The sequence below is a fragment of the Lagenorhynchus albirostris genome, chromosome 6 (genome assembly GCF_949774975.1).
Source record: "Lagenorhynchus albirostris chromosome 6, mLagAlb1.1, whole genome shotgun sequence".
In the NCBI taxonomy this organism is placed as follows: domain Eukaryota; kingdom Metazoa; phylum Chordata; class Mammalia; order Artiodactyla; family Delphinidae; genus Lagenorhynchus; species Lagenorhynchus albirostris.
In genome coordinates this window covers 2675370-2701470 of record NC_083100.1, presented here as the reverse complement: position 1 = coordinate 2701470, position 26101 = coordinate 2675370, and the positions used below count along the sequence as shown (strand labels likewise).

General features: G+C 48.7%; 1 protein-coding gene and 1 pseudogene across 5 annotated transcripts in view; one reads left to right on the top strand and one right to left on the bottom strand.

Annotated features, from left to right (window-relative positions):
- The window catches only part of TRAF3IP1 (TRAF3 interacting protein 1), a 66013-nt gene that overhangs the window by 8601 nt on the left and 31311 nt on the right, over nt 1-26101 (top strand). Inside the window, exons 6-16 of one of the 5 annotated variants that reach the window (XM_060151676.1) lie at nt 295-366; nt 1438-1513; nt 4672-4773; nt 6290-6385; nt 10951-11052; nt 13580-13600; nt 14567-14651; nt 15092-15175; nt 17815-17938; nt 18156-18189; nt 20974-21050. In XM_060151676.1, the coding sequence (XP_060007659.1) occupies nt 295-366; nt 1438-1513; nt 4672-4773; nt 6290-6385; nt 10951-11052; nt 13580-13600; nt 14567-14651; nt 15092-15175; nt 17815-17938; nt 18156-18189; nt 20974-21050 (873 nt within the window). The remainder of the gene's footprint in view (nt 1-294; nt 367-1437; nt 1514-4671; nt 4774-6289; nt 6386-10950; nt 11053-13579; nt 13601-14566; nt 14652-15091; nt 15176-17814; nt 17939-18155; nt 18190-20973; nt 21051-26101) is intronic. The other 4 variants (XM_060151677.1, XM_060151679.1, XM_060151678.1 and 1 more) reach the window with 4 other exon arrangements.
- On the bottom strand, nt 19395-19494 carry LOC132522557 (U6 spliceosomal RNA; annotated as a pseudogene).

Here is a 26101-nt window from a genome sequence, read left to right as displayed (position 1 = left end):
TGGCGTAGGGACTGCGTGGGCCTGGGAGACGCTGCTCCCTGCGGTTCCCTGCGAGGCCCTGCCCCTGCTGCCCTTGGCCTCCTGGTCAGCCCCCAGTGGGCGGAGATCTCGGATAGGCCTTTGGAGGTCCAGGCCACACAGCGACCACAGTGGGGCAGGGCTGGGATGTGACGTGGTGCTCCCGTGTGAAGGGTTATCTTGTTGGTCAGTGTTAGAGAAAACATCTCGGCGCGTTTTTAGATGTCACAGACTTGAGTAATTCTAGAGTTTGAAAAAAAAAATTTTTTTTTATAGTCCTCAAGCTCAGGAGAGATGTCTAAAAAGTCGTCAGATGGATCTTTCAAAGACTCCAAAGCTGAAACAGAGGTAAACTTGAAAAAATAATTTTGAGAGACATAAACCCATAAACCCATAGCTGTGTTGAAATAGTAAGTGCTGTGTGTGGTCCACCCCCAGTCCACGGAGGCACGGGGTGGGGCGTGGCGGAGGCTCACACACAATAGGTCCATATTTATTTTGTTGTAAAAGTACCGCTTTAAAGGGTTTACTGCCTGCAAGGTAGGTGGGGTGTGTTTATTCTCTGCTTCTCTGTGGTGGACTCTTGGGTCTCCTCGTACCTTTATGTGACAAGTATGATGTGCGGAGTACAGAGGGGTAAGGCAGTCATTTGGGAGAGGATGGAGGTGGCACTTTGGAGGAGTCTGGGAGAGGATTAAGTCATGAGGCAGGCAGGGACCAGAGGGCCGGCTGGAGGGACCCGTCCAAGCTCTGCCTGGCCCGGTGGGACCCTGCAGTGCAGTTCCTGTGGGTGAGGTCCAGGCCAGGCCGGGCTGTCTTGGGGAGGTTAGACTCACCCCAACTTCATCGTCCAGTTTGCATTTCAGAAAGTATATCCGGGCAGCCACAGGCAAGATGGACAGGCGTGGAGTGGAGGCTGGGAGGCTAGTTAAGAGGCCCTCTTGGCAGGTTGAGGGAGGGGTCGGGCCAGGGAACTGAGCCAGCGGTGGGAGGGACGGGATGTGCTGTTTTCTCTGATTTACGCTCTGTTTAAACACACTGTGTACGTTTTCACTCTCAGAGTTGTTCACAAATGCATTGAGGTAATTAAGCATATAGCGACAGAAGTCGAGTCCTCATAAACTCATCTGATGAGAGTGATTCTCAAGGTATGGTCAGTGGACGGCTGACCTTTTTAGGGCTGTACCAAAAAGTGGAATTCTGCATTTAGAGTGAAAGAGCTTTCGGCTTCCTTCTAATCCACACTCTTAGGTCTTAAGTGCTTAGCTGCGCTGACTTGGAGTCAGTTCCCCTTTGAATGCGTACGGATGTTGTTGTGTTTCCTGTTTGTTCTTCCTTGAGCTTGAATAATAAATCTGCTCATGATGTCGCTCTGTGGTGCATCAATTAATTTATTTTTTTCATTCTCTTTTCTTTAAGACTGAGATTTCCACTAGAGCATCCAGGTCAGTGACAACAAAGACATCAAAACGGCGATCCAAAAATTCAGTGGAAGGTACTGCAAAATTTATCATACAATGTAGCTGAAAATACTAGATTCTTTTTTCTTAATTTATTTTATTTTTGGCTGTGTTGGGTCTTCGTTGCTGCGCACAGGCTTTTCTCTGGTTGTGGCGAGTGGGGGCTACTCTTCGTTGTGGTGCGCAGGCTTCTTATTGCGGTGGCTTCTCTTGTTGTGGAGCATGGGCTCTAGGCGCGCCGGCTTCAGTAGTTGTGGCACGCAGGCTTAGCTGCTCCGCAGTATGTGGGATCCTCCTGGACCAGGGCTGGAACCCATGTGCCCTGCATTGGCAGGCGGATTCTTAACCACTGCGCCACCAGGGAAACCCAATACTAGATTCTTTGCTTTAGTCACAACATCTAGTAGGAAAAAGCTTCTGTGACTAGAAAGCGGATTTGCCTTTGGAAGGAACAAAGACTGTGTGAAAATGATGAAGATATATGGTTTTCACACCCACATGCATGTGCATGCCCTCGCACACATGTGTGAGCTCACGACACCAGGGGCAGAGTACACCTGCGTGATCTGTGTTCCAATCTAAAAGGTGTGACTGAATGTTAATTTTCCAGAAATATTTATCAGTCATCCGTGTCTCACTGACTCTTCTGAATGGGTAAGCAAGTTTAGTCCTGATGCAGGACGGACATCAAGAGCGTCCTGCCCTTAGACAGGTGATGTTTATGCATTTAAAACATAGCAGAAAATGTCACTGGCAGTCATGCTAAAAGCTGAAGCTGAAGCAAACGGGCCTGGCCTGGGTTTGCCCGAAGATGTGTCTCCTTGTGACAGACCAATAAGTAGGGAAAGAATGTCAGTCCAATGCAGGGAAGTACAGTTGGAGGCTGGCAGTGTCGGAGGCTTTCAGTGGAAGCATGAAGTTACTTTGAATGAGCGGTAGTAGTTCCTGAAAAGTCATCCTTTTCCTAAATTGTAAAACTTAAAGAAGTATGGCAAGAATGTAGTAGTTGGAATTTTTCACTGAGAAATTGAACTTAGGTGGTAAGTTGCACTCTTTGACATCGATAAATGCTTTAGTAAACTTCTTTGTGACAGAAGCTTTCTCTTCCTTTTGGGCGATGTCTGTGGGACAGGTTCCCAGGGTATAATTACTGGCACAGAGGGCCATTAGGGCCATTGTAAGGTTTTAGCTACAGTGGACACTGTCCGTACCCTCTACCCCACACCTTCTCTGGGGATTTGTTTGAAAGGCTCGCTGATTTTGATAGATGGAAAACACTCAGAGTCTGAGTGTTCTTAATTTGTGTGAGCTCCCTGTATGTTAAGGACATCTGCCAATTTTTTTTAAAGTATTTATTGTTTTATTTTTTTTAATTGGGGTATAGTTGTTTTACAATGTTGGGTTGGTTTCTACTGTACAGGGAAGTGGAGTTCCCTGTGCTAACAGCAGGTTCTTATCAGGTATCTATTTTAGGTATGTATGTCAATCCCAATCTCCCAATTCATCCCACCACCACCCCCCTGCCGATTTTTAAATAAGTATTTGTTTCTTATTTTTTTTTTCCACTTTTTAAATTCTAATTTTGTTTGGTTACTGACTTGCCTAGGTGTTTAATTTTTTTTTTTTTTTTTTTTTTTGCGTTATGCAGGCCTCTCACTGTTGTGGCCTCTCCCATTGCGGAGCACAGGCTCCTGATGCGCAGGCTCAGCGGCCATGGCTCACGGGCCTAGCCTCTCCATGGCATGTGGGATCCTCCTGGACCGGGGCACGAACCCGTGTCCCCTGCATCGGCAGGCGGACTCTCAACCACTGCGCCTCCAGGGAAGCCTAGGTGTTTAATTTTTATGCACTGGAAGCTACCAGTCTTTTTTCTGTAGTTTTTCCAGAGATTTGAGAGATGAATTTTTGTGTTTTGTCATACGTTTTAATATTTAATCTTTTTGGTTATCTCTTATTTTAATTCATGGTATAAAATGAGACTCTGAATTTATTTTTTCATAATAACTCATCAGGTGTTCCAGGGTCACTTACTAAATAATTGTTCCCTTCCCTCCTGCTCTGTGATCTCCCCACATGCCTTTTGGAGTCTGGAGTCTGGTGTTTCTGTTTTTGTTTTTTCTCTACGGTTTTCTGTTTCACTACTAGTTCCCTATCATTTTTCTTTTCAAAGACGTTTTAAGCCCTTTTATTTGCTATTCTTCCAGATGTATTTTGTAATCACTTCATGAGTCAAAGAATCCCACATCCCACAAAACAAATGGATGAGGATGTAATTGGACTTGGGTGAAACTTAGGCTTTCGTTATTCTGGGAAGATTGGATACCTCTACTTTCAAGTTAGACAGGGGTCTCCTCCTCTCCCAAGATGTGTGTTGGGTGCTTGGGTGTGTCTGTCAGTCAGGGATTGCTCGATTGTTTGTTTTGTTTTCAGTTTTTTTGGAAATGGTATCTTTCTTCCCCTCATTAATTTTTAGTGATCGTTGTTGGAATATAGAAACTTCATTGATTTTTGTAAATGTATCTTAAATCTAGCTTGTATTGAATCTTAACCCATAATTGTTCCATTGATGTTTTGATTTTCTAAGCTGATGGTCGTATCATCTGCTTTTCTTTTTTACTAACTCAGGATGTTAGCATCTGAGTTAACTGGTAAGCTTGAACTGTAGGGTTCCTTGTATTTGATCTTTGAGAGATTTGGTTATCAGAGAGTTGCCAGCTTTAAGACACTAAGGTTTACTGAGCTGTTGACAAATTGGTGAACTCTTTCTTCCCTGCCTCTGCTAGTCGGGCACTGACCTCACCCCGGGTCCTTGCCCAGCAAAGCTGGCGCTGCGCCCTGTCGTGCTGCCTCGCTTTAGCGGGTAGCATTAGGGGAAGGGTCCAGCGCCCAGGAGGTGTGTGAGACACAGGTCCTCTGTGTGCCCGCCGAGGAGCGAAGCCTTGCCTTTACTAGAGAGGGAGGGCATCACGTTTGTTAGACATACTTAGAATCTTAAGGCCACACTAGAATCCCTATAGGATCCAAAAACCATTCTGCGTAAGAATATGATAATTTTTGCTTATTCTTAACCAGTGGAGACTAGCAGAGCAAATCACTTTGAGTTAGTGGGTGCATTTTAATTTCATTTGTTTGATAATATGCAGCATCGCAAATTAAGTTTAATACGTATTTTCATTGTGCAATTTCATGTTAGGAAGAAGGGATTCTAGAACCAGTGAAAATAGTCTCTCCCCTGAAAAAGAACGTAACTCTTCCTGCAGTAAAGCTAAGAAGGAACACGCCGGGAAACAGCTCGGTAAGACTGAGCGAACCCCAGGGAGGCTGCGAGCGAGGGTTTGTGACTCGAAACCTTTAGCCGCCTGATCCCTTGCTTCCGTCTGATCGTTGAACAGATGGAGCCCCGTGGGTGGTGCAGGGGAGATGCGCCCTGTGCTAGAGACGTGGCCCGGGTGCTAGAGCACTGTTCTCGGGGCCCCAAGGGGAGCAGGGGCAGGGGACCAGCGAGCCCCCTTGTCTGAGCCATGGGGCTGCCCCCGCCGTGCATGGATTCCCGTCCGTGACCCCCTCACTGGCCGAAATCGTCCATGTGAGCCTTCCTTTCTTAATTCTGCAAATATCTGTGGAGTACCTGCCCTCGTGGAGAGTATGATCTAGAAGGAGAAGACAGATAGTAAAGAGAACTCAGGATGTATACCTTCGTGTTAGTTAACCATGAGTCTTTTGAAGGGAGGTGAAGCCGAGAGAGGTGGAGGGGGTGCGTAGGCAGGGAGGGCCACTGAGGAGGGGGTGTCTGGACAGAGTCCACTAGCGTCACAGAGCACATGACCTGTGGGTGTCCAGGAATGGCCAGAGGCCCCGAGCTGGGGACAGGCCTGCCTGTTTGAGTGACTGGAAGCCAGGTGGTGAGGCTGGAGCAGAGAGAGGGCAGGTGCCAGGAGAAGGGGCTTGTGAGCGGGCAGGCTGGGGGCACGGTGGAGTAGGTGGGAGCGAAGTCCCGGGGTGCCCAGCAGGACAGAGACAGGCTCTGGCTTAGGTTTGAGAGGCGCCCCCCTTAAAACTGCAGGGGCGGGAATGAAGGCCGGAGAGCAGTTAGGTGGTGCTGTGGCGTCCAGGTGAGAGGCCGCGACGTCTGGGACCCAAGGTCACTGCTGCGGAGATGGGGGGTGGGGGTGGGGCGGGGTAGGCCGCTCTCACGGAAGGGATGACAGTGGCGCCGATGGACTGCACGGCGCCTGTTAGAGAGGAATCACAGGTGGGATCGGTTGGGGGTGTCCGGCACCTCCGTGGTGTCATTTATTGAAGCGGGGAAGGCTTTGGGAGAAGCTGGTTGGCGGATCCGTTCTAGAGGCGTTAAGTTCAAGATGCCTGTGAAACAAGCAGGTGGAGGCGTTGGGACAGCGGGCGGGCGTGTGGGCCTGAGGTTCAGGGGCAGAGCTGGAGAAGCTGACGTTAAAATGAAGAACTTGGGGGTTCCCAGATTAGCGCGCGGGCCTTCATGCAGTAATGGCCTCCGGGGAGCGTGGAGCCCAGGATTCGAGGGTCGGAGAGGAGGAGAGGCTCTGGCAGAGGAGACAGAGGCCAGCAAGTTGGGGGGTTGGAGAGCCAGCGCCCTGAAAGCCAGGGGCTTCCGGAGGCGGAGGGGCTTATCCAGCGCTTCCGAGACAGGTCCCGTGGAGGCTGAGGGTTGACCGTTGAGTTGATGGGACAGTTAGTTGGTGACCTTGGCATAAAGCCTTGTAAATCCCAACCAAAGCAACCAAACGCGAAAACCTTTGCAATAGTTTAATCTGTTGTTCACTGTTTTATGTCAGGAAGAAAGGAGGATGATATTTCAGCTAAAATTTTAGACCCCATAGTGTCTGGATTAAATAATGAACCAGATCAGGAAACTACAACTTCAGAAATAGGTAAGAAAAATATATTCCTTAGTTTAAATTCCTCACCACTTTGGTATGAAATATTTACATCTCAGTGGGGTTATCATTATTCTTTATTTTTCTAACCACTTTAATGTTCATCAGATTTCTTTTTTCCCACGGTGTACTGAAGAACAGAAATGACTTGATAGTCTGTTTGCTTTAATTTGCTAAGTTTTATGATAAAGAAGATGAACTTAGCTCTAAGTTAACCTTTACATGCTTTATTATGTGTAACATCTTTGCATCTAAGTCAAAATGCTTTCTTCATCTTACTCCTGGAATTTTAAAAAGTGTTGTGGATAGTTAGAGAAATTATCTTTCAGTTCTGCGGCGTGCTCTGCTGTGTTCTGTTAAGAAAATGCTCCACAAGAACTATTTTCAAGTGCTTGCTCGGAGCACCCGGGGAAGGTGTCCCCGTGGCACACCTTTTACATTCGAGGCTGGCAGTGTGACGTGTGTGCACATCCTCACCCTGCTGATACCGGCTGATTAGACGTACGGATATGGAATTTCAGTGGGATGATCCAAGGTTGTAACTGTATGGAGTCTTCTGTGATGTTTAACTAAATTCTTCAGAAATACGGCAATTCTTGAGTGACATTTGAGGGGAAAAATAGTGTAAATCTTGCCCCCGGGGAAAGATAAAGATTTTTCTAGGCTGAACTTGCCTCGGATCTACCTGTTTTTTTAACATTCTGTAACTGTAGCTAGAATAACAATGAGCCCATCTTTCTGCACTTGCGTTCTCCCTTTACTAGTTTTTGCTTTTCTAAGAGGGGTGTGTTTGCAAGCCGTCTGCTCCATCGCTGGTTCAGCAGTGATGGTCTGTGGTTATTCTGTTCCAAGTAGGTCAGCTCTGTGTGGTTTATCTGCGTCTCTAGCAGTGTGGGAGGACCGAACGACCTAAATTGGGACAGAATGAGTTCTTACGGATGAAAATGCTTTTCTCAGTGGCCACGCCCGTTGCAATTCAGCTGCATCTTGTGATGTTTTATTTCATTTCTGCAGGAGCTTTTCTCAGCCACAGGCGGGTCCTGTGGGGGGCAGCACAGGGCAGTCCTGGTACTGCAGGAGAGGGGAGTGGGCGGGGCGAAGCTTGAGTGAGGGCTTGCCCTGCGCAGGCCCTGGGCGGCCCACGTGGGCACACCTCGCATCCAAACCCAAACCTGCGTACCTGCTGCCCTGGAACGAGCCGCACAGGTGTACTCTCTGAGCCAGTGCCTCCTCGTGGGTACACGGGTGTGAGAAGACCTGCCTTGAGGGTAAATGAGGTGATGATCCTGAAGTGACTGGCTTGTCACAGACATGTCGTGCACCATTGCTTTAGTACCCATCACTTTATATATAAAGTTTACTCGAGAGCCCCAAGTCAGGGTGAGTCAGCGCTGTTCTGAGATGGTATGCTGGATTTAAAATAAATTGGGGTAGTTCTTTAGACATATGTTAGACTTTATGGATCTGTATAGATCTTTATCTGCATGTGTGAAAATAATAAAAGCTCAGTGTTCAAGAAGCACAGAACATTGCAGCAGGCGATTCTCGGTTGAGCGCTTTGTGGAGATTAGAAGGAAGCCTGGCGCCACCTGGTGGCCGCCAGCAGAGTCCTGTGCGCTCCCTGTCCCTGGGTGGCCCTAGTGAGCCTCCCTCCCCACAAACCCTTACTCCCTTGAGTCCTGTCACTGCACACACCCCGGGTCCCTGTCATCACAAGTGTCGTCCTGCACTGGCAGTCATTTTGCTTCCAGAATTCAGGGTTTGCCAGCAGTCGTTAGGGTTCCTTAAGTTTCCAGATTGATTATGGCTTCCAGATCCAGGCCACTGGGTGTGTCCTCCCAGCCCCCTTCCTCTCCTGGCCAGCGCTTCAGACCAGCGCCTGGCCGGCCTGCGTTACTGTTGGGGTGTCCCGGGACAATGGTTGGGCTTGGTGGTTCTCATTTGCCTTTGCCGGTGGATTGAAGAATTCAACAAGGAATTTATCCATTTCTTTCTCAAAACATGAACGTCTTCCTCCCCTGCTCACATTGTCACACAGGCTGTCTGAGGAGACTTGCTCCTTCTACAGCTGTTTGGTCATCTTATGTTTTCCCGGAACCTTACGGCATCCATGTCTTCATTTTGCTCGGGTTCGCTCATTTCATTTTGTTTTATTGTTTAGACATTTTCATTATGAAAAATACGTAGAAAGAGTAGAATGACTCGCACCCATGTACCTCTCATGTAGATTCAATGGTCCTAACATTCTGACACATTTGCTTCATCTATGGTGACGTAGTTTTATGAAATATTTCAGAGTATTTAAAAAATATTTTAATACTTTAAATAATTCCATTTAAATACTTCAGCATGCACCTCAAAAAAAAAATGTTCCTACATAGCCGTAAAATTATTGTTGCACCCAACAGACTTGTCATTCCCCAAGAGCATCTAAAACCCAGGCTGCATTCTTATTGTCTCAACAATGTTATTTTTAAAAAAATCAGGATCCAGAACACACTGTATGTTTTTTATTATTCTTTTTGTGTCTTTAACCTCTTGAATGTGGAACAGCCCCCCTTCCCCTACCTTCGTTCCAGAGCGCTGACTTTGTGGAGAGGTGAGGCTGCTTGTCCTGTGCAGCGCTCCCTCCTCTGTGTTTGTCTCATCGCTCCCGTGCTGTCATTTAACTTATGGCGCCACCCCCCGCCCCCGGTATTTCTGTTAGATCTAAAGGCCTGATCAGATTTGGGTTAAAGAGATTGCTTCTCCCTCACCCCTACGTAGGTGATGCTGTGCCCTTTACCTTATGTCCTGTCAGGATGCACTTAGTGTCTCTGCATCCCATGATATGATGCTAAGGCTGGTCACTGGGCCAGGCAGATCCGCCCATTTTAAACCCTGGTTATTTGCATTTACCCTCAGATGTAGTCAGCACCTCCGTGCAGCTGAACTTTGCACAGAGGCCTGGCAGAATGGCAAGCTGCTTGTGCAGTGCTGTGGGCTCTGCGCTGCTTGGTGAGTTTCAGGGAGAGTGACTGGTGCAGACTCCGTGGCCCCAGCCGGTGCCCCCAGCTTTGCGCGGGTGATCTTATTGGGATGAGAACCCCCTCAAGGCGCGGTGCTCCGCCCACGTCCTTACCTGCAGGGCTCAGTAATGGCCGCTAACTCAGCAGATTGTGCTAATGCACTGACTTTTTTTTTTTCCAATTCATAGTAATTTTAATTTCTTATGGGTGCGTTATTGTTTTAAAAGCTGTTGCTTGGCAAGTTGGTTAACCCGCCCTCTGATTAAGAATCGATTGTAGTATTATTAGTGAATGATAGTCTGTTTTTATGTTCTTTCTGTTTGTGTGAATTTGGGGTTTAGTAAACCTTACTTAAGAATACCACTAGAAACGTTAAAACAACCATTATAGGCCTCTCAAAAAAGTAAAGAAAGAAAGAGCTTTGAGGAGATAAAATTGTGCAGAGTGTCATTGGTCTCCTCAAGCTATGGACAGAAATAATGCATTTGTAATTTACTTACTGTGCTGGTGGTTTTGTACAATATAGAAAATATTTGATACTTTCAAATAACATATGACAACTTAAAGTTATTGGGGTGTTTTCTTCTAAAATTGAAAATCTACAGCTGCCTAACTTACACTTATTTTTAGATTTGTTTGTTTTAGAACTTAATGGTATTTCTTGTTGGTCCTATGAGATATCATAAATAATTAACTGTAGACATGAATCAGACTGTTTAAGTCAGCATCGTTTTTGCAGATCAAAAAAAAAAATTTCCTCAGAAAATTATATGTTGTCTATTTTATGTAGTTGCACTACATAAAATCAAGCAGTTCTCTGATAGTTAGTGACAGTTTAATTCTGACATAAACTATTTCTTTGAGTACTTTTAAGAAATTATAAGATCGTGTTTCAGGAAAGGGAACATTTTCCTAATTTTATTTTTGCCTCTGGATCCATTTCAGAGAGTGTGTGGGAGGGTCCTTTGGTAACGGGTCAGGTTTCCTCCCTGGGTCCTGCCACAATTCAAAATCTGTTCCCCCAGCACCCATCCTTTTGTTTTTACTAGGAAAAAATGTTTTATTTCTCAGGTATTTGGTGTTTTTTTCTATTTTTATGAACATCCGCATATGAGTCAGTAATCAGGAGGCAAGCGTTTGGGAGCTTTTCAGACGTCTAGGGCTGTGCACGAGGCCAGAAATATTTTTCCTTCTCCTCCTGCTTTCCTGAAGTTGCAGCCTATTTGCAGCTTGTGACTCCCAGGCCTGGCTGTCGTGGGGAGATGAGGGGAGACTGGTAGTGTCGGGTGGTCCTGGAAATGGGGGCCCAGGGTGCTTTGGCTGTGGGAGCCCAGGCCTCTGCCTGGGCCACGTGGGCGGGGTCTGCTCACGTCTGGGTGTCCCTTCGCGCTCTCCTGATCCCAGAGCCAGGCCTGGGAGGAGTGTTCTAGGTGCGTTTTCTAGAAGCTGCCCTGGGTCATCCTTGGGAAGCTTGTGGTGGGGAAGCACAGATAAGTAAGGTGCCTGATGACCAGTTCCGTCTTAATAACCCATTTAACTGTCTTACATCAGGAACAAAGGAAGCTAATACTAACTCAGCTAGTGTTTCAGATGCTAATTCATCTAGTCTGCCACGAGAAAGTGCTGAGCCAGAACCAGCAGTAAAGCAGAAAGGTGAGAAAGGGGCCCCGTGTCAACCACTCCTGTCCCGTGAGGGAGACCCGGCGCCCCAGATGTGGCGCGCTTGTGTGGAAGCCTCTCAGCCCAAGGCCACGGCTGCAGCCACAGTTACCCTGAGTCTCTGACACCCCAGAGAGTCCAGGCCCTCGTTCTCTCACCATCAGGACCGAACGTGGCAAATGGCTCACTTCTGCCTTTTTACAGAAACTAGAAAGCGTCTTCTAGTCACTGCCTGATGACAGCAGACTGTCCTGTGTCCCCAGTGTTCCTCCTGAGATACTGTGGGAAAGCCCGGGGTGTCGGGACGACAGGAACAAGCCTCAGTCGCTGCTGGGGGTCCCAGAGGCCGAGCTGCATCCCCCAGGTTTCAGGTCCAAAGAGGACTTTTAAGCAGCTCAGAGCGCTGTCACGACTGTGACTTTTCTGGCTGTGACGTTCTCTGAGTGTCTTAAGTCCCACCTCAGTGGGGTTCTGCTTTTGGCATGATTTTTCTCAGCAGTTAAAAAAAAAAGTCGTGGTAAAGTCCACGTTCAGCATTTGCTTTTTAAGGCCCTGGAGCTCCTTCGAGCATGGAGGGGTGCACGTGCCCCAGTGCCGGGCCTGGTGCAGGGTGTTGGGACCGGGGCAGCAGGGGCAAGGCCAGGTGAGGGCCGACATTTGTCAGTTTGTTCCAGTAGAAAATGTTGGTTGAAGGCCTACTGTGTGCTAGGCCCTAAGGCAGTGAGTGCACGAGTGGGCAGAAGCCAGTAGGTGCCCTAAGGGGTGCTGGGGGTGGTCTGGGGGGAGGGACTCTGCACTCTCTCAGGGAGGGTCAGGGAGAGCCTTTGGGCAGGGGCAGGGGTGAGAGCTGGGGCCAGTGGCCACATCAGGGAGCTTCGCAGCAGGAAGCTGATGGCATTTTTACGATGAGTGGCTAAGCCCTACTCAGATGGCCTCCACGTGGGCAGAGCAGCGCGTGGTCCAGAGGCGAGAGCGGCCTGGGCTGTGGAGTGGCGGCGGGGGGTGGGGGGCAGAGTCTCGAGGCGCGCAGACACCTGAGGGCAGGCTCCCAAGCTCAGAGGGGGGCGCGGCTGGCTGTGAGGGTGTGCTCACCTGGGACGAGGGATCCAAGGGGGACAGAGCGCCTGCACGTCCGGGCCGCCTCGGCCCCGGGATCTGGGGAGGAGGTGGAGCCGCAGAGGACCTGGGCATCCGTGAGGACGGGGCGCCCAGGGCCCAGGCCGATCTGTGGGCGGGGCTGCCGTGTGCCCTCACCACCTGGGCATCAGCTCATGACTCAGCCACCTTTCCGGGACCCACGGCCTGTCCCCAGCGACACCGAGGGCATGGGCTTTGGAGAGAGTCTGGAGGTGTGGCGTCGGGGCCCCGGGGGCCCAGCGGCTCTCACGCTGGTCTCTTTCCCGCACACCAGGCGACAGGGCAGCAAGGAGGGCGGCTGCGGCCGCTGTGTGTCCTCCCGGGCAGCCCCCGTCACCCCGTCTTCCAGAGGCTCTGCCTGGAGCCACGCTCCCCAGGCCTGTCCTCACCTTGTCCCTCTGTGGGGCGGGACCTCCGGGAGGCTCTGTGTTCCACACAAATGGAGTCCTGGAGGGCTCCCAGGTCCCCCCGATGCCCTAAGCGGGCCCCCCCCACCCCTAGAGCCGCCCTCTTTGGGGCAGCATTTCTGTGGCTCTGACCACGGCGTCCACAGGCCACCCAAAGCGCTCGAGGTCCCCCCCGCCGGTGCACAGCTCCGGGGTCTGAGGGGCGCTTGTCTGTCACGTCTTTGTGTCCTGAGGGTAAGCTGGGCCCATCCCCGGGGGGTGTCTGTCCAGGCCCTCACCTGAATCCAGGGAGTTTTGGGTCTTCTGCACACGTGTTCATGCATTTTAGGAGTGTAACACAGAGACCTTCCTGGGTCCACCCACCCCTGCAATGCTTCACTCGTTGACTGTGGCCGCGTCGGTCACATTTGTCCCCATAAAGTGGCACTTGAAGGGTCCTGGGGGAAGAGTGCCAAGGCAGGCCTGTGTGGAGCAGAGACACTTTCTTCTAATTTAGGAGCCGATGGAGAAACACTTGCTGCTGAGTTATGTAAGACAGGCTCTTGTTTGCTTCCATCCAGAGCCTGGAAAATGCCCCAAGGTATGTTCGCCAGTTCACCCCTGGCTCGTCCCACACACATGGAGTCGGTCCATCCGTGGCTTCGAGGCTCTGTCACCTTCTCCATCTTCTGTTTCTTTCATTCATCTCTTTGATGGATACACTTTCTTCTCATTGCTGCTTCCTGTTTCCATGTAATAACATGTTCTGATTCATAGTTTTGTTTGTTCTTTGTCTTTCTCTCTTTGAAGATAAAGCAGTGGCAATAGGAAACTAGAAAAAAGGCTATGAGGAAATGACCCCTTTTTTCCCCAATAGACATCCAAAATTATTAATTATGTATTTCTCTCTAATCCTGTTCTGCTCATTTAATATACTGAGGTTTCCTAACACAGAAGTTGATTTTCTGATGTACCTTTTTTTTTTTTTTTTTTTTTAGGTGATTCTCCTAGTGATGCAGGTAAGGAATAGCTGTAAGTAAATCTGTTTGGTGTAAGTTGTGTACGTGTGTATAGTTATTAACATGTACTCTCAGGTTTATGTTTTACAAATTGTATTAGTGAAAGTAACTTAAGGAAACATAACTACACCAAGTTAAGATTTAATTTTCCTATTTTATGAAAATATGTTTCAAAAGAATACATTTCAGAATTTCTTCCTGAGTGTAAACTGTATTTCCAATAATCAAGTTCTGATTTTACTATTTTCTCATGTATAAAGTCCTTTTACTTTAAATAGTAAGAGTAAATTTAATTGTCTTACTATTATAGCTTGGGCTTATTATTTACTGATTAAATATTTATCAAAATGAACAAAACTTTATTCAGATTATAAAAACAATATGGTACAGAGCCAAAGTGAAAAACCTTAAAAATGCAGAAAACTATGGAGAAGAAAATGAAAAGCAGCGGCAGTGCCCCTGCTCGTAACTCGAATGGGTGTCCTTCTAGAGCCCACCTGTGTGTGTAATGATCAGATACATTACCCTACTCTACTGATGATACGTACATTAACATGACGACTGTTTTATACGAGGGTCTCACAGACCGCAGCTCCCTGAAGTTTCCTAGTGTCTGTCACTGTTGTAAATGCTGATGGGTGAGCGTCTTGACACGAGGTTACACGTGTCCACTTCTTTCCTTAGCTTGTATTTCCTTTAAGTTAAATTGCTGACTTGATTGACCTACCTTTTGAATTCTGTTTCTGGAGAAGTTAAACCAGTTTGTATTCCCAGGGTTTGAGTGTGCCCGTTTCCCCAAATCTCCCCCCAAATTTAGATATCAAGTGTCTGTCTGAACTTCATCAAAATGATAGATGAAAAAAAGCTCATTTATATTTGCAGTTGTTTGATTGCTGTCTCTTCACATATTTACTAGTTGTTTGTTTCTTTCTTTGTGAACTGCTGGTTGGCTTGCTGCCTGTCCAGAAGGAGACGTTGGACCTTCTGGCCAGGAGAAGTGTGAGGTGCCGGAGAATTCCGAGCTGCCAGGCGAGCTCCCAGCCGCCGTCAGGTTCGTGTGCTCTGGTTCCCACCCGGGCAGCTGCCCTGCTCCTCTCCGTACCTTCCACAGCTCATGTAATGCTTGGGCTTAATTGTGAGGAAGTGTGTGTACGAAGAAAGCAAAAACTGTTTAATTTTCTTGTACCTGAGGTGTAACTAACTCACGTAGAATGTTTTAGAGATTTAGGGAAATTCGTACTTAAGGCTAAATTATGTCATGGTTTGATTCCTGATAGTTAGGTTACTACTTTTTGTACCTTAAAATTAACGAGAATGTAAGATTAGAAGATGGATACTTTTAGATTTGTCAGGCTAATGGAACGTTCTTAATATTCTGCAGGCTGTGTCCTAACTGGCATATTGATGGTGGCCTGGAAGTTAGCATTAACATTAATGTGGGTTTTCATCTGTCCACTTTGAAACGTGCAAGCGTTTTGTATCCCTTTTCAGGAGGATACCTCGGCCCGGGAGCGCACGGCCCGCGCCTCCCCGGGTCAGGCGGCCGGAGAGTGCGGAGGTGCCGACGACGGACAGGTGAGGCCCTGGAATCCGCGTTGGCACCGAGGGGCAGGGCTTCCCTGGCGCTGGTGGGACAGGGACGGGTGAGGATGGTGCGTGTGCTGAGAGATGGGGGCGGAGCAGGCAGCAGACGGCGCAGGGAGCACCTGCTATTGAGTAGAAGAGAACCCGGGGTAGAGCGTCACCTCAAACCTCGTGCGTGCCACACACTTCAGAAAGAAGTGAGGGAAAACACAGGTGTTCGTGCTCGTACAGTTATGTCTTTACAGTTACAGGGAAAGTGGATTGCCCCCATCTCTACATAGAGGATTTTCTAAGCATAAAAACAATTAGGGGAAAAATAGGATAAAAAAATTTAAAGGCTTAATTGCACAAAAATTAAAAAACAAAAGGTGGTCAGAAAGTCATCAGCAGTATAAAGACAAGCCTCAGGCAGGGCTTTTATAAATTTTACAAATCTGCCTGTGGATCCAGTACAGAAAATCAAAACAAAAAACTAGGAAGATGAAAACAGGCTGGTCGGAGTGGGCTTCAGATGGAACGGGAGGCGGGGCCTGGAGGCAGCATAGACGTATTTTACGTATGGTTGCCGGGGGAAGCAGAGGGATGCGCAATGTCAAGGGAAGTTAGGGGTCTCTGTTTTTAAGATGAGCCGGCTAGCACATTTTTGTGGTGCGGGGGATGGTCCAGTGGAGAGGGGGAGACTGGAGATGCCGGCGTTGCGGGGTGGGGAGAGGGGACTGTGGGAACAGAGCCCCTGGGTGGGCCAGGACGTGTGGAGGGAATGGCCTCAGCGAAGGCCGGGGGGCTGGCGGGCGGGTGAGATCCCAGGAGGTGAGACCCTGGCTCTTCATCTTTCTCCTGAGCCAACAGCGAGTCTGGGCGAGGAGGGGCAGGGCTCAGAGGAGAGAGGAGGTGGTGGATAGTGTCCTCCACGAGAGGGGCTGGTGAACGGGCGACGGCAGAGGTCCTACCCGGGGGTCGCCCCAGCCCAGGGCCACGTCTGGGGGCGTTTCGTAGCACCGTGATTGGGGAGGAGGTGCAGGGGAGGCCCTTAGCCTCTAGTTGGGGCTTGGAGCCAAGGATGCTGCTGAAATCTTGTGGAGGACAGGCAGCCCCACCCCATCCGTGGCGTGCCTCCCGGGGCACGTGGGGCGGAGCGATGGCTCAGCATCGCGTGGACTTTGTTCTCCAGCCGGAGCTGGGAAGATGGGTGGGGGAGGCCACAGAGTGCGTGTTTGGATCCGCGGTTAAGCATTTGCTGTCAGTGGCAGTGACAAGGCATCACTCTGGGAGTGATTTCTCAGCCCTTGAAATCCTCAAGAGTGAAGCCAGGAGCCTGGAGTGCGGGGTGAGGCCCGGGATTGGCAGGTGGCGGCACTCATAATGGGGTTCAGGGCGAGACTCTGGTTCTCGGGGAATCTCTGACAACGTGAGATTCAGTGTTGGGAGATTTTAGGGAGATCTGGAAGCCTCCATAAGCCCAAGGGAAACCTCGACCCTCCTCGGGACCTGGCGGTCAGAGGCCAGAAGGAGGAAGGCCCCGCAGGGCAGGCACGTGGCGGCAGCGTTCGGGGGCGAGGGTGAGGTTGGGGAGGGTTTACTGAAGGGAAGGATGTGGGGGAGGGTTTCGGGAGCTGCAAGTGGTGGGATGTAGGCCGGACGGGGTGTACAGAGGGCGTGGAAGACCAAGGACGAGACAAGGTCGGTCCTGGTGGGGCAGGACGGGTGGCTGGGAGTGTCTGAGGACCCTGGGGGTGGAGCCGAAGGTGTTAGTGGGAAGTGGGTGTTGTGTTGAGAGCTCACACCCAAGCGCAGGGCCTGCTTCTGGACCTCCCATCCCACTGAAGGGTGTGTGTGCACGCGTGTGTACGTGCGCTGGAGAGATAGTGGCAGGGGCTGAAGGGTATTTGTTGAAGCGTAACTGTGTCAGGTTGGTAGGGAAGAAATGAGGGCAGGAGGGGCTGGTGGGGAGCCGTGGAGTGTTGGGGTCTGGGGGCTGTGGTCCAAGTGCAGGCGCAGCAGAAGTCAGTGCCTAAGCAGCAGGCAGCTGGTGGTGGTCTGCCGCGGGGTGACAGTAGGCGGGGCAGTTCCGGCGGTGGCCACTGGAGGCAGGAGAGAGCCCTTGGATGGAGGCGGTTACCAGGGAGACCAGGTCAGGAGCCCGTGGACATCGGACTGGTCCAGAATGATGGCAGGCCCTCGGGGAGAGGCAGTGTGTAAGTGAGGGTGCTGGGCGGGGCCGTAGGTCAGGGACAGCACCCAGCAGCCAAATGAGGGGCCTCGAGGAGGCTGCTGTGTTCCCGCGAGAGACCAAGGAGCGGGGTCTGGGGTGGCACTGGCCAGCAGGGCCACCAGTGAGTGCCACCCCTGCCCTGAGATTTGCGACTTGGGAGACCGGGCCTCTCCTGGAGAGGGGCTGCAGGCCCAGGGCTGGTCCCGCAGCGAGCCCGGCTGGGAGGAGGGCACGGCGCGGGGCGGGGTGGCACAGTGGGGCGGGGCCTGGCGGCTTTCCCCAGACTGCACGTTCGCAGACTGCGTCTCAGCTCCGGCCTCCTCTCAGGGAACCTCAGACACAGTTCCGGACGCTGGGATTGATGAGGACGTGTGACCTGGAGAACGTTTCTAATTTAATCTGATTTCTTTTCATTTAGGACAGGAAGTGGTAAAACTGTCTCAAATGTGATCGTAGAGTCACAGAATTCTGACAGTGAGGACGCCGACCAGTTTGTGGTGGAGGCCGCCCCCCAGCTCTCTGAGACGTCAGAGCTTGAAATGGTTGGTCAGCCACAGCGTATGTTTAATAATCACACTCAGACAGCACTGGAATTAATTCTCCAACTTAAAGATTTGTGTAGAAGGAATTTCCCTCCAGCGTTTCAGTTAGTTCTCTGCCATCTTTAATTCTGTCACCTCTGCTGAGATGCATGCAAGCATGAGTTTGAGATTCCAACAAATCTGAATCTCCTTTTCTTCTCCTTCCTTTCCTGCTCAGGTACAGGCGGTGGAATTAGAAGATGAGAAGCACGGTGAGTCGTGGGGTTGTGTGTGCACACGTGTGTCTGCTCCGTGTGTTGTGAAAGGATCTGGTGAAATGAGCTTTGTCTGCCAGGGTTTGGTCAGGGGTCTGAGTACCAGTAGATGGGATGCCGTGGGCACGGATGCCTCCTCCATGTGTGGGTTATTCTGGGAGGCGATGGAAGCTGCTGGGGGGCGGGGGGTGGCCAGGACCCCAGAGGGCAGCCGTAGGCAGTTGTGGGGATGACATCACTTCTTTTCTGCACGGTTAGACTGTGGGATTGGATGACCCCTGAAGTCCTTCCCAGGTCGACAGTTCTGTCATATTGTTTTCTTCCCAAGCACAATGTCTTCCTTGATTTCAAACATTTATAGAAGCAGAGAGAATAGTCTCGTGAACCCCTGACGGTTGTGCAGCTTTTGCGGTGAGCGGTCATCTGGTCTGACCTCAGTCTCCACCGACTGCTTTCAAGTCCTGGAGAGCATCATTTTTGCCATAAACATGTTCTTTTTTAAAAGGCATAACCGTCACTCCATTACTATATATAAAAAAAGCAGTCCTTCCTTAATATCATCAAATGCCTGTTTTTTTCCCCAGTGGTTTTGTGTGTTTTTTTTCTAGTTTGTATGAGTCAGAATCCAAATAGGTTCCCTGTGTTTGCAGCTGGTGGATCTAACTCTGAATCCGCTCTTAGCCTCTAGGTCCCCTACCACCCCATCCCCCTTGTAGTTTATTTGTTGAAGAGCCTGGTCGGTTGTCCAGCAGAGTTCCTCACCGTTGGGTGTTGCTTGTCACACCCCAGTGCTGTGGGTTTCTTCCATGTTCTTCGGTTCCTGTAAATTGGTTCTAGGGACTTGGTCAGATTCAGGTTTTTCGGGCAAGAACACTTGACAAGTGGTGTTGGTTCTTCATCACACCTGCCCGTCTCTGTGCTTGTTGGTTGGTCTCAGTCTGTTGTTTCCTGAGGGTTGTGGGGACGGTGACCATTCTCGTCCCGCCCCCTCGCCCCTCCAGCACGTTTTGGTGGGCAGTCTCCACACTGTGCGGCTTCCCCTCTGCAGGAGTTGGCCGCTCCGAGGCCCAGCTCCGTGCTCCCCCTCATTGATCTTCTTAATAGTGCATTTGCCTCCTGGCACCTTCAGGGGTGACTAACGAGGGCTTTGGTGGTGGTGGGGGGTTGTTTTCTTTAAATTTTTATTGGAGTAGCTGATTTGCAAAAATAGGGAACGAATTTGCATGTCATCCTTGCACAAGTGTCATGCTCATCTTCTCTGTATCGTTCCAATTTTAGTATATGTGCTGCCGCAGCAAGCGCTTGATGTCTGTATGATGTCGTGGTTTTTAACACGCTTGACGTGTTCCATTTCAGTCCATCTCAGTTTTCTCCTTGATGTTCTGTTGTCCAGTGTTTGACCTGGGGGCCTTTTGACACGTCCCAGTGGACTTTGTAGCTTCCTTGTTTGTGGTAGGACAGATGTTTCAGGCTCGTTTTGTGTATTTCCTGCCCGGTGTCTCTAAGGAGCCTGGCTGCAACTTGCTTCTGGGTTGGTCATTGTTTCTGGGGGTTTTCTAATTTTTTTTGTAGGAAAATATATCCTGAGTTTGTACTGGTATTTCCAACTTAGATTTATGATTGCAGGGTTCTTCCTAAGTTCTTTATTTTTGCAGGTACGTTCGTTCCTGTCTCGTGCCCCAGTCCTGGCTCCCAGCAGCAGTAGCTGTTTGTGTCTTTACCCTATATTGTGCACTCACAGCAATTTAGAGCAACACCACTGGTGGTTAACAACAGCGTGATTACTGGAAACACCTGAGGATCGTTTTTTGGCAGATCTGCTTGCCTTTTTGTTCTTAGTGCACATCCCATTAGGGACGTACAACCGATTCTTCTCTGTCCGGTTATGCTTGCCAGCATGATACTATTATGTTTATTTTTTATTTATTTATAAAAAATTAAGAAACAAAAGCAAAAAACCAAAATGAAAAAGTCACCATCACTTCTGTCCTCAAGGAGCAATTAGAAGGGACTCTTTCATGGTCCCTCAGAACCGGAAAAAGGGAGGCATTTGCTCCTGTGGGTTTTCTCTGATGTACCTCCAGGGTCTTAGGGCTCTGGTTGCAAGGCATGATGGGAGAAGGTGGACATGATGATAAGTGTGTTTGGCCTGCATAGCTGTAACGGGGGGTGGGGCGGGAACAGGGTCAAGGGGAAGGAGGCAGGTCTGATTTCAGGGTTTCAGATGAACCTCTTCTTCCTCGGGTCTCAGTCCTGCAGAGCACGGATTGTGACACTGCTCCAGCTTCTGATTCAGTGGATACACGATTTCAAATATGAGCTAACAGTTCATGATGCTTCAAGGTTTCGATACTGTTACATTTATAGTTTCATTTTGCTTTCAAGTTTTAGGCTTTGAAATTTTTGATTTAATTTTGTTTTAACTATGTAAAATATTCCCTTATGCAAAATATTCACATAGTTCCAAGGTCAAATGTACCAAACAAGATATATTCAAATGGTTTTTCATATGATATTTATGCCACGAGTAATCCTTTAAAAAAAAAAAAAAGTTGATGACTTGTCCCAATATAAAAAAAGTATTCGTACTTAGTCTACAATAGGCTGAGAGAATTGCTTTGACCTTTTATCATACAATGATTATCTGAAGCCGTTTCAGTATAGAGAGAGAAAGGATAAGAACTAAGTATCCCTCCTCACCCCCAGCCCCCACCCCTTTAGAACAGGATAGCTTCTTAGGGCAGAGAATCACTTTAACATAAAACCACTGGTTTTCAACAGGAGGACTTGTCAAAAAAATTTTGGAGACTAAGAAAGATTATGAGAAGTTGCAGCAGTCACCCAAACCTGGAGAGAAGGTAACAAAATGATTTTTGTCAACAGTGGCATTTTAGCAGTCTGTTTCACACATTCACATTTAAAAACTAAAAGCATCTTTCAAGTGTTGTGATTATCAGTGATGTCTGTTTACATGTTTATAATCCCCTTCCCATCTCCCCCACCCTCCAGTTGGGAGGATAGAAGATTTGGGGCTTTTGGGGGGCGACGTTGCTTCCCTGGACCCACATCCAGTCCCGTCCTGGGTGGGGCAGTGGCCTTGCTTGGGAGCTCAGGAGTCAGGGTCCAAGGCCTGTTCTGCTCTGACCCCCTGTTGACCCCTTCCTGCCGGGTGCATCCCTTCTCCCTGCACAGAGTGGGCAGGCTGTCTGCATGGCCCTGGCTGATGACAAAGTAAGAGTCGGGGGACGTTTTCAGGGCTGGCTTTTAAATACATGTGCTATTTGTATGTGGCCTCCAGCCGTCTCCCTTACAGGTGTGTGATGTGGCTTTGTTGGAACCCACGGCCTCCTACCAGCCACTGCCCTTGGGCACGTGACCTGGGGTGAATACCTGCAGGCCGGGTAGTGTGCCTCAAATGCCACGGGGAGGTTTCCGTTATCGCGCCTTAAAAAAATAAGAATAAATCTTCATTTTGTTTTTTTGTTTGTTTTTTTTTGCGGTACGCGGGCCTCTCACTGTTGTGGCCTCTCCCGTTGCGGAGCACAGGCTCCGGACGCGCAGGCTCAGCGGCCATGGCTCACGGGCCCAGCCGCTCCGCGGCATGTGGGATCCTCCCGGACCGGGGCACGAACCCGCGTCCCCTGCATCGGCAGGCAGACTCCCAACCACTGTGCCGCCAGGGAAGCCCTGTTTTGGGTTTTATCAGAAGTTTCTTGGTTAGTTGCTCTGTCAGCAGCCAGCAGTTCCAGTAAGTTTTACACACACACTCCCACAGACACTTTTCTTTCCTTGCAGTTGAATGAACGGTTATTTGTTTTAGATAATTTTGCTTAAAATGTCCTGGGTTGGCATGCAGATACGGCCTGCAGGATTAATAGCTACTGAGGAGAGCTGCATGGTAGAGCCCGCCGTTAGAGGGAGCCCTTTACAGCAGTAACGGGAGAGTAGCGTAGCCTGAGTGCTGCCGGCAGCACCACCGCCAGCTCTTCTGAAAAGAGAAAAACTCTTTCTGCAGTTTATTGTCTATTGCTGTGGAATTTTAATATGTCCTAGTCCTTTTCATAGGCCTGAGGACTTGTCCCGGTGTCCCTGGCAGTGTTTCTGCAACCCTGTCAGGAAACTCCAGTGTGGGCCTCGGGCTGTTACTGTAGGTAACCTTTGAAGCTTCAGTTGCTTTAAATTTTATAGCTATGTTTTTCTGCAAAGCACACTAGGCCTGTGTTTCAGTTTCCTCTGAAGAGTAGATTTCAGATTAGTAGATCTTCTGACTTCAGAAGATAAAAGGGAAGAAATTCCCTCGTTTGGTGAACATTTGGGGCTTTAAAGGAGTACAGTTTGTGAGTGTTCTGAAGTCAGGGGCGATGTGTATTACAGTTGGGTGGGAAAAGTCAGCAAGTTTCTCTGCTTTTTTTCCTTTGGTATGTTATAGACATCAGATTTAAATTTAACTGTGGGTCTTCTAAAAACGTTTTAATTAGATTTTCAAAAATAAGTTAAAATGTATTGGGAAAGTTGAAGTCCTTTCTGTCCTCGCTCTGATCCTGTTCTCACGAGGGCAAAACCACTAAGATGCATTTGGTGTGCTCCTTACTTTTACGTGTCTCTGCATTGCTTTGTGAGTTTGTAACTTTATCCTGTTGTTGATTTGTTGTGCAAGTTGCTTTCTTCAGACAGCGTGATGTTTCTAGTTTATTCATTTTAATTGATGAATGGTATTCCAGTGTTTGTCAGTAATTAATTCCTTTACTGATGGACGTTTAGGATTCTTCAGCCTTTCGCTGTTTGTGAACAGTGCTTCCACGGGCTCCCTTGCGTGTGCCCTGGCGCACAAGAGCCAGTGTCTCTCTCCAGCAGTGGTCAGGAAACGTCCTCCGTAAAAGGCCAGACAGTAAATATTTAAGGCTTCAGAGCCATACAGTGTCCCTTGTAACGTCTCATCTCTGCTGCCGAGCTTGCAAACGGCTGTAGCATAGATACCAGTAAACAGATGTGTGGCCGCGTTCCAGTGAGACGTTATTCACAACAGCAGAACCAGGCCCGGGCCTGTGATTTGCGAGCCCCGTCCCTTAGAGGCCATGCCAGACCTGGACTCGCTCGCCAGAGCGCGGGCAGAGCTGCCGTTTCACCGGGTGCTGCCCAAGGCTGTACTGATTTGTTCTCCAGATGGAATGAAAGCCTCTGTTGCCACGCAACGCGCAGCCACAGCCAGGATAACGGACGTGCCCACCGCCCTCAGAAGCGGCCTTGGGCATCCCTCCCACCCCCTTCTCTCCATGCCCCCCTCCCCCAGTCCCCAGCAGCTGCTCATCTGCCTTCTCGCACTTTAGTTTGCATTCCTAGAACCGTATATGAATGGACTCAGTCGGTATATACTTTTTATTGGGTCTGGCTCCTTTTATCCATCCTGATTGCTTTGCGATATCTCCACGTTGCATCGTGTATCAACAGTTCACTTTTTCTTTTACCGCTGAGTAGTGAGTAGTCGGTGGTGTGGGTGTACCGCCGTGCGCTGAGCCACGTATCAGCCAAGGAACATCTGGGTTGTTTCCAGTTTGGGACTGTTGCAGACAGAGCTGCTGTGAACAAGTCTTTGTGTGGACGAATACTTTCATCCCACTGGGTAAGTACTTAGGAGTGGGACTGCTGGGTCATGTGGTAAACGTGTGTTCACCTTTTTAAAACACTGCCAGACTGTCTTCCAGGGTGGCTGCACCACCTCCCATTCCAGCCAGCAGTTGAGTTCCAGTTCCTCCACACCTTCGTCAGCACTCGGTGTGGCCAGTCTTTTTAATTTCCTGTGGGTTTGATTTGCATTTTCTTAGTTGCTAAGGATGTTGAACGTCTTTTCTGTGCTTATTTTTCCATTCTAATATCTTCTTTGGTAAAGTGTCCAAATTTTTTTGCCCCTTTTAAAATTAGGCTGGTTGTTTTCTTCCTGTTGAGTTCTGAGAATTCTTCTTATATTCTGGATACGAGACCCTTATCAGACATGATGTGCAAATGTTTTCATCCAGTCTGTGGCTTGTCTTTTCCTTCTCTTAACAGCGTCTTTCAAAGAGCAGAAGTTTAGGATTTTAAAGTAGTCAAATGTAGGGCTTTGCTCTTTTTGTTGGTTGTGCTTTTGGTGTTGTGTCTAAGAAGTCTTGCCTAACCCTCAGTCATAGAGGTTTCTTCATATATTTTCTAGAGGTTTCATAGTTTTAGGTTTTATATTTTGAGTTAATTTTTGTATAGAGTGCGAGGTATATTGAAGTTTATTTATTTGTTTTTGCATATGGTATCCAAATGTTCCAGCATCATTTGTTAAATTGTCACCCTTAACAAATTTTTTGCCCAATCTGAAGGATGTACGATTGTATCTTCTTGTTTCTTTAATTTAATATTAATAGCAACACACACCTGTTGCCTCCCTCTGTGCTAGGGGCTTTGTATTGATTGTTCTGGCCTCATATCAACCGTCTGGTGTCAGTTCAGTCACAGTCCTGTATGCAGAACTCCTGATGCCAGAGGTGTTTGGTTTTAGAAATGTGCTGTGGTACATATACTGTATATCCTCTAATCCCTACTGAGGTCAGAGGTAATCAAATGCATGAACAGTTCCACAACAGCATGGATTAAGAGTCCCACTGAGGGGGTGGGCAGAATGCTAAAAATAACCTCACATGAGTTTTGGTGCCAAGTTTATGAAAAATCTTTCCATTTTCAGCACTTGTGGCTTTTGGAATTGACACTGTGGTTTCTTCTCGTGTGTTGCCTGTTCACATCTTTGCCCATTTTCTTTAGTGGTGTTTTTCCTTTTGTTGTTGGTGTGTGTGTGTGTGTGTAAAATGGTTGCATATGTCATATATCCTATAATAATAAATATCATATATGGTATATGTTATGGTTGCATATATTACATGTGTCATGGAATAATCCCTTGTGTCTCATGCTGTAAACATCTTCCCAGTCTGTTACTTGTCTAACTTAATGTCTTTTTATATACAGAACTTTTCTATTTTGATATAAAATTTAATCAGCCTTTTTCTTTATAAGTTGTTCTGCTCTTGCCTTAAAAAAAAAACTGTCCTATCCTGGTAGTAGAGATGGTCTCAATAGTTTTCTTAAAATAGTTTGTTTTCTTTTTTACATCTAGGTCTCTAATCTGGAGTTTTTGTTTATGTCGTGGGTAGGGATCTGCTTGTTTTCTCCTTGTAAGTGGTGCTGCCCTCTAGTGAACCCAGACCCCTCGTGTGTGGGTGTATTTCTGGGCTCTGCTGTTTTAAGTCCTATGTTTCTATGTCTGGGAAAGACGTTCTAATTGTTCCCCTCCACTCCTCCCACACCCCAGGTTGTCTTGGCTGTTACTCCTAAATCTTTCTGGCTTTGCATGAGCTTTAGAATCAGTTTGTGTGGTTCCATTAGAAGGTCCTGTTGTGATGTTGGTTGGAACTGTTTTCATCCTTCTTGGTTTTGCTGTGGCTGCTCCCCCTTGCTCCATTGCCTTGCCCCCCACATAGCGGAGCTCCTCGGTGGAACTGGATGTACTCACCAGCTGCAGTTCACCCCTTCCCATCCTCTTGTGAATGACTCTTCCGAGTTGCTCTTGTCAAGGTCACCTGCCTTCCTGGTTGGTAAATCCTCCTCGTGTGATGCTCAGTCCTCATCTTACTGGAATTAGCGGCAGCACCTGGTTCACCTGGGCGCTCTTCCTGGATGTGCCCTCTCCCTTTGGCTCCCAGGACAGCAGCGTGCCTCTCTGGCGCCCCTGCTCGGTGCCGGTCACCCCTGCTCGGTGCCGGTCACCTCTCTCTGTCTCCACTGCGGGTCTTCCTCCTCTCTCACTCTTCTTAGTACTGGCGTCTCTGTTGCTGGCTCTTCTGTTCTCTCAAACTGGTCCTTTCTGTTTGTTTTACCAAGTCACTTTCCT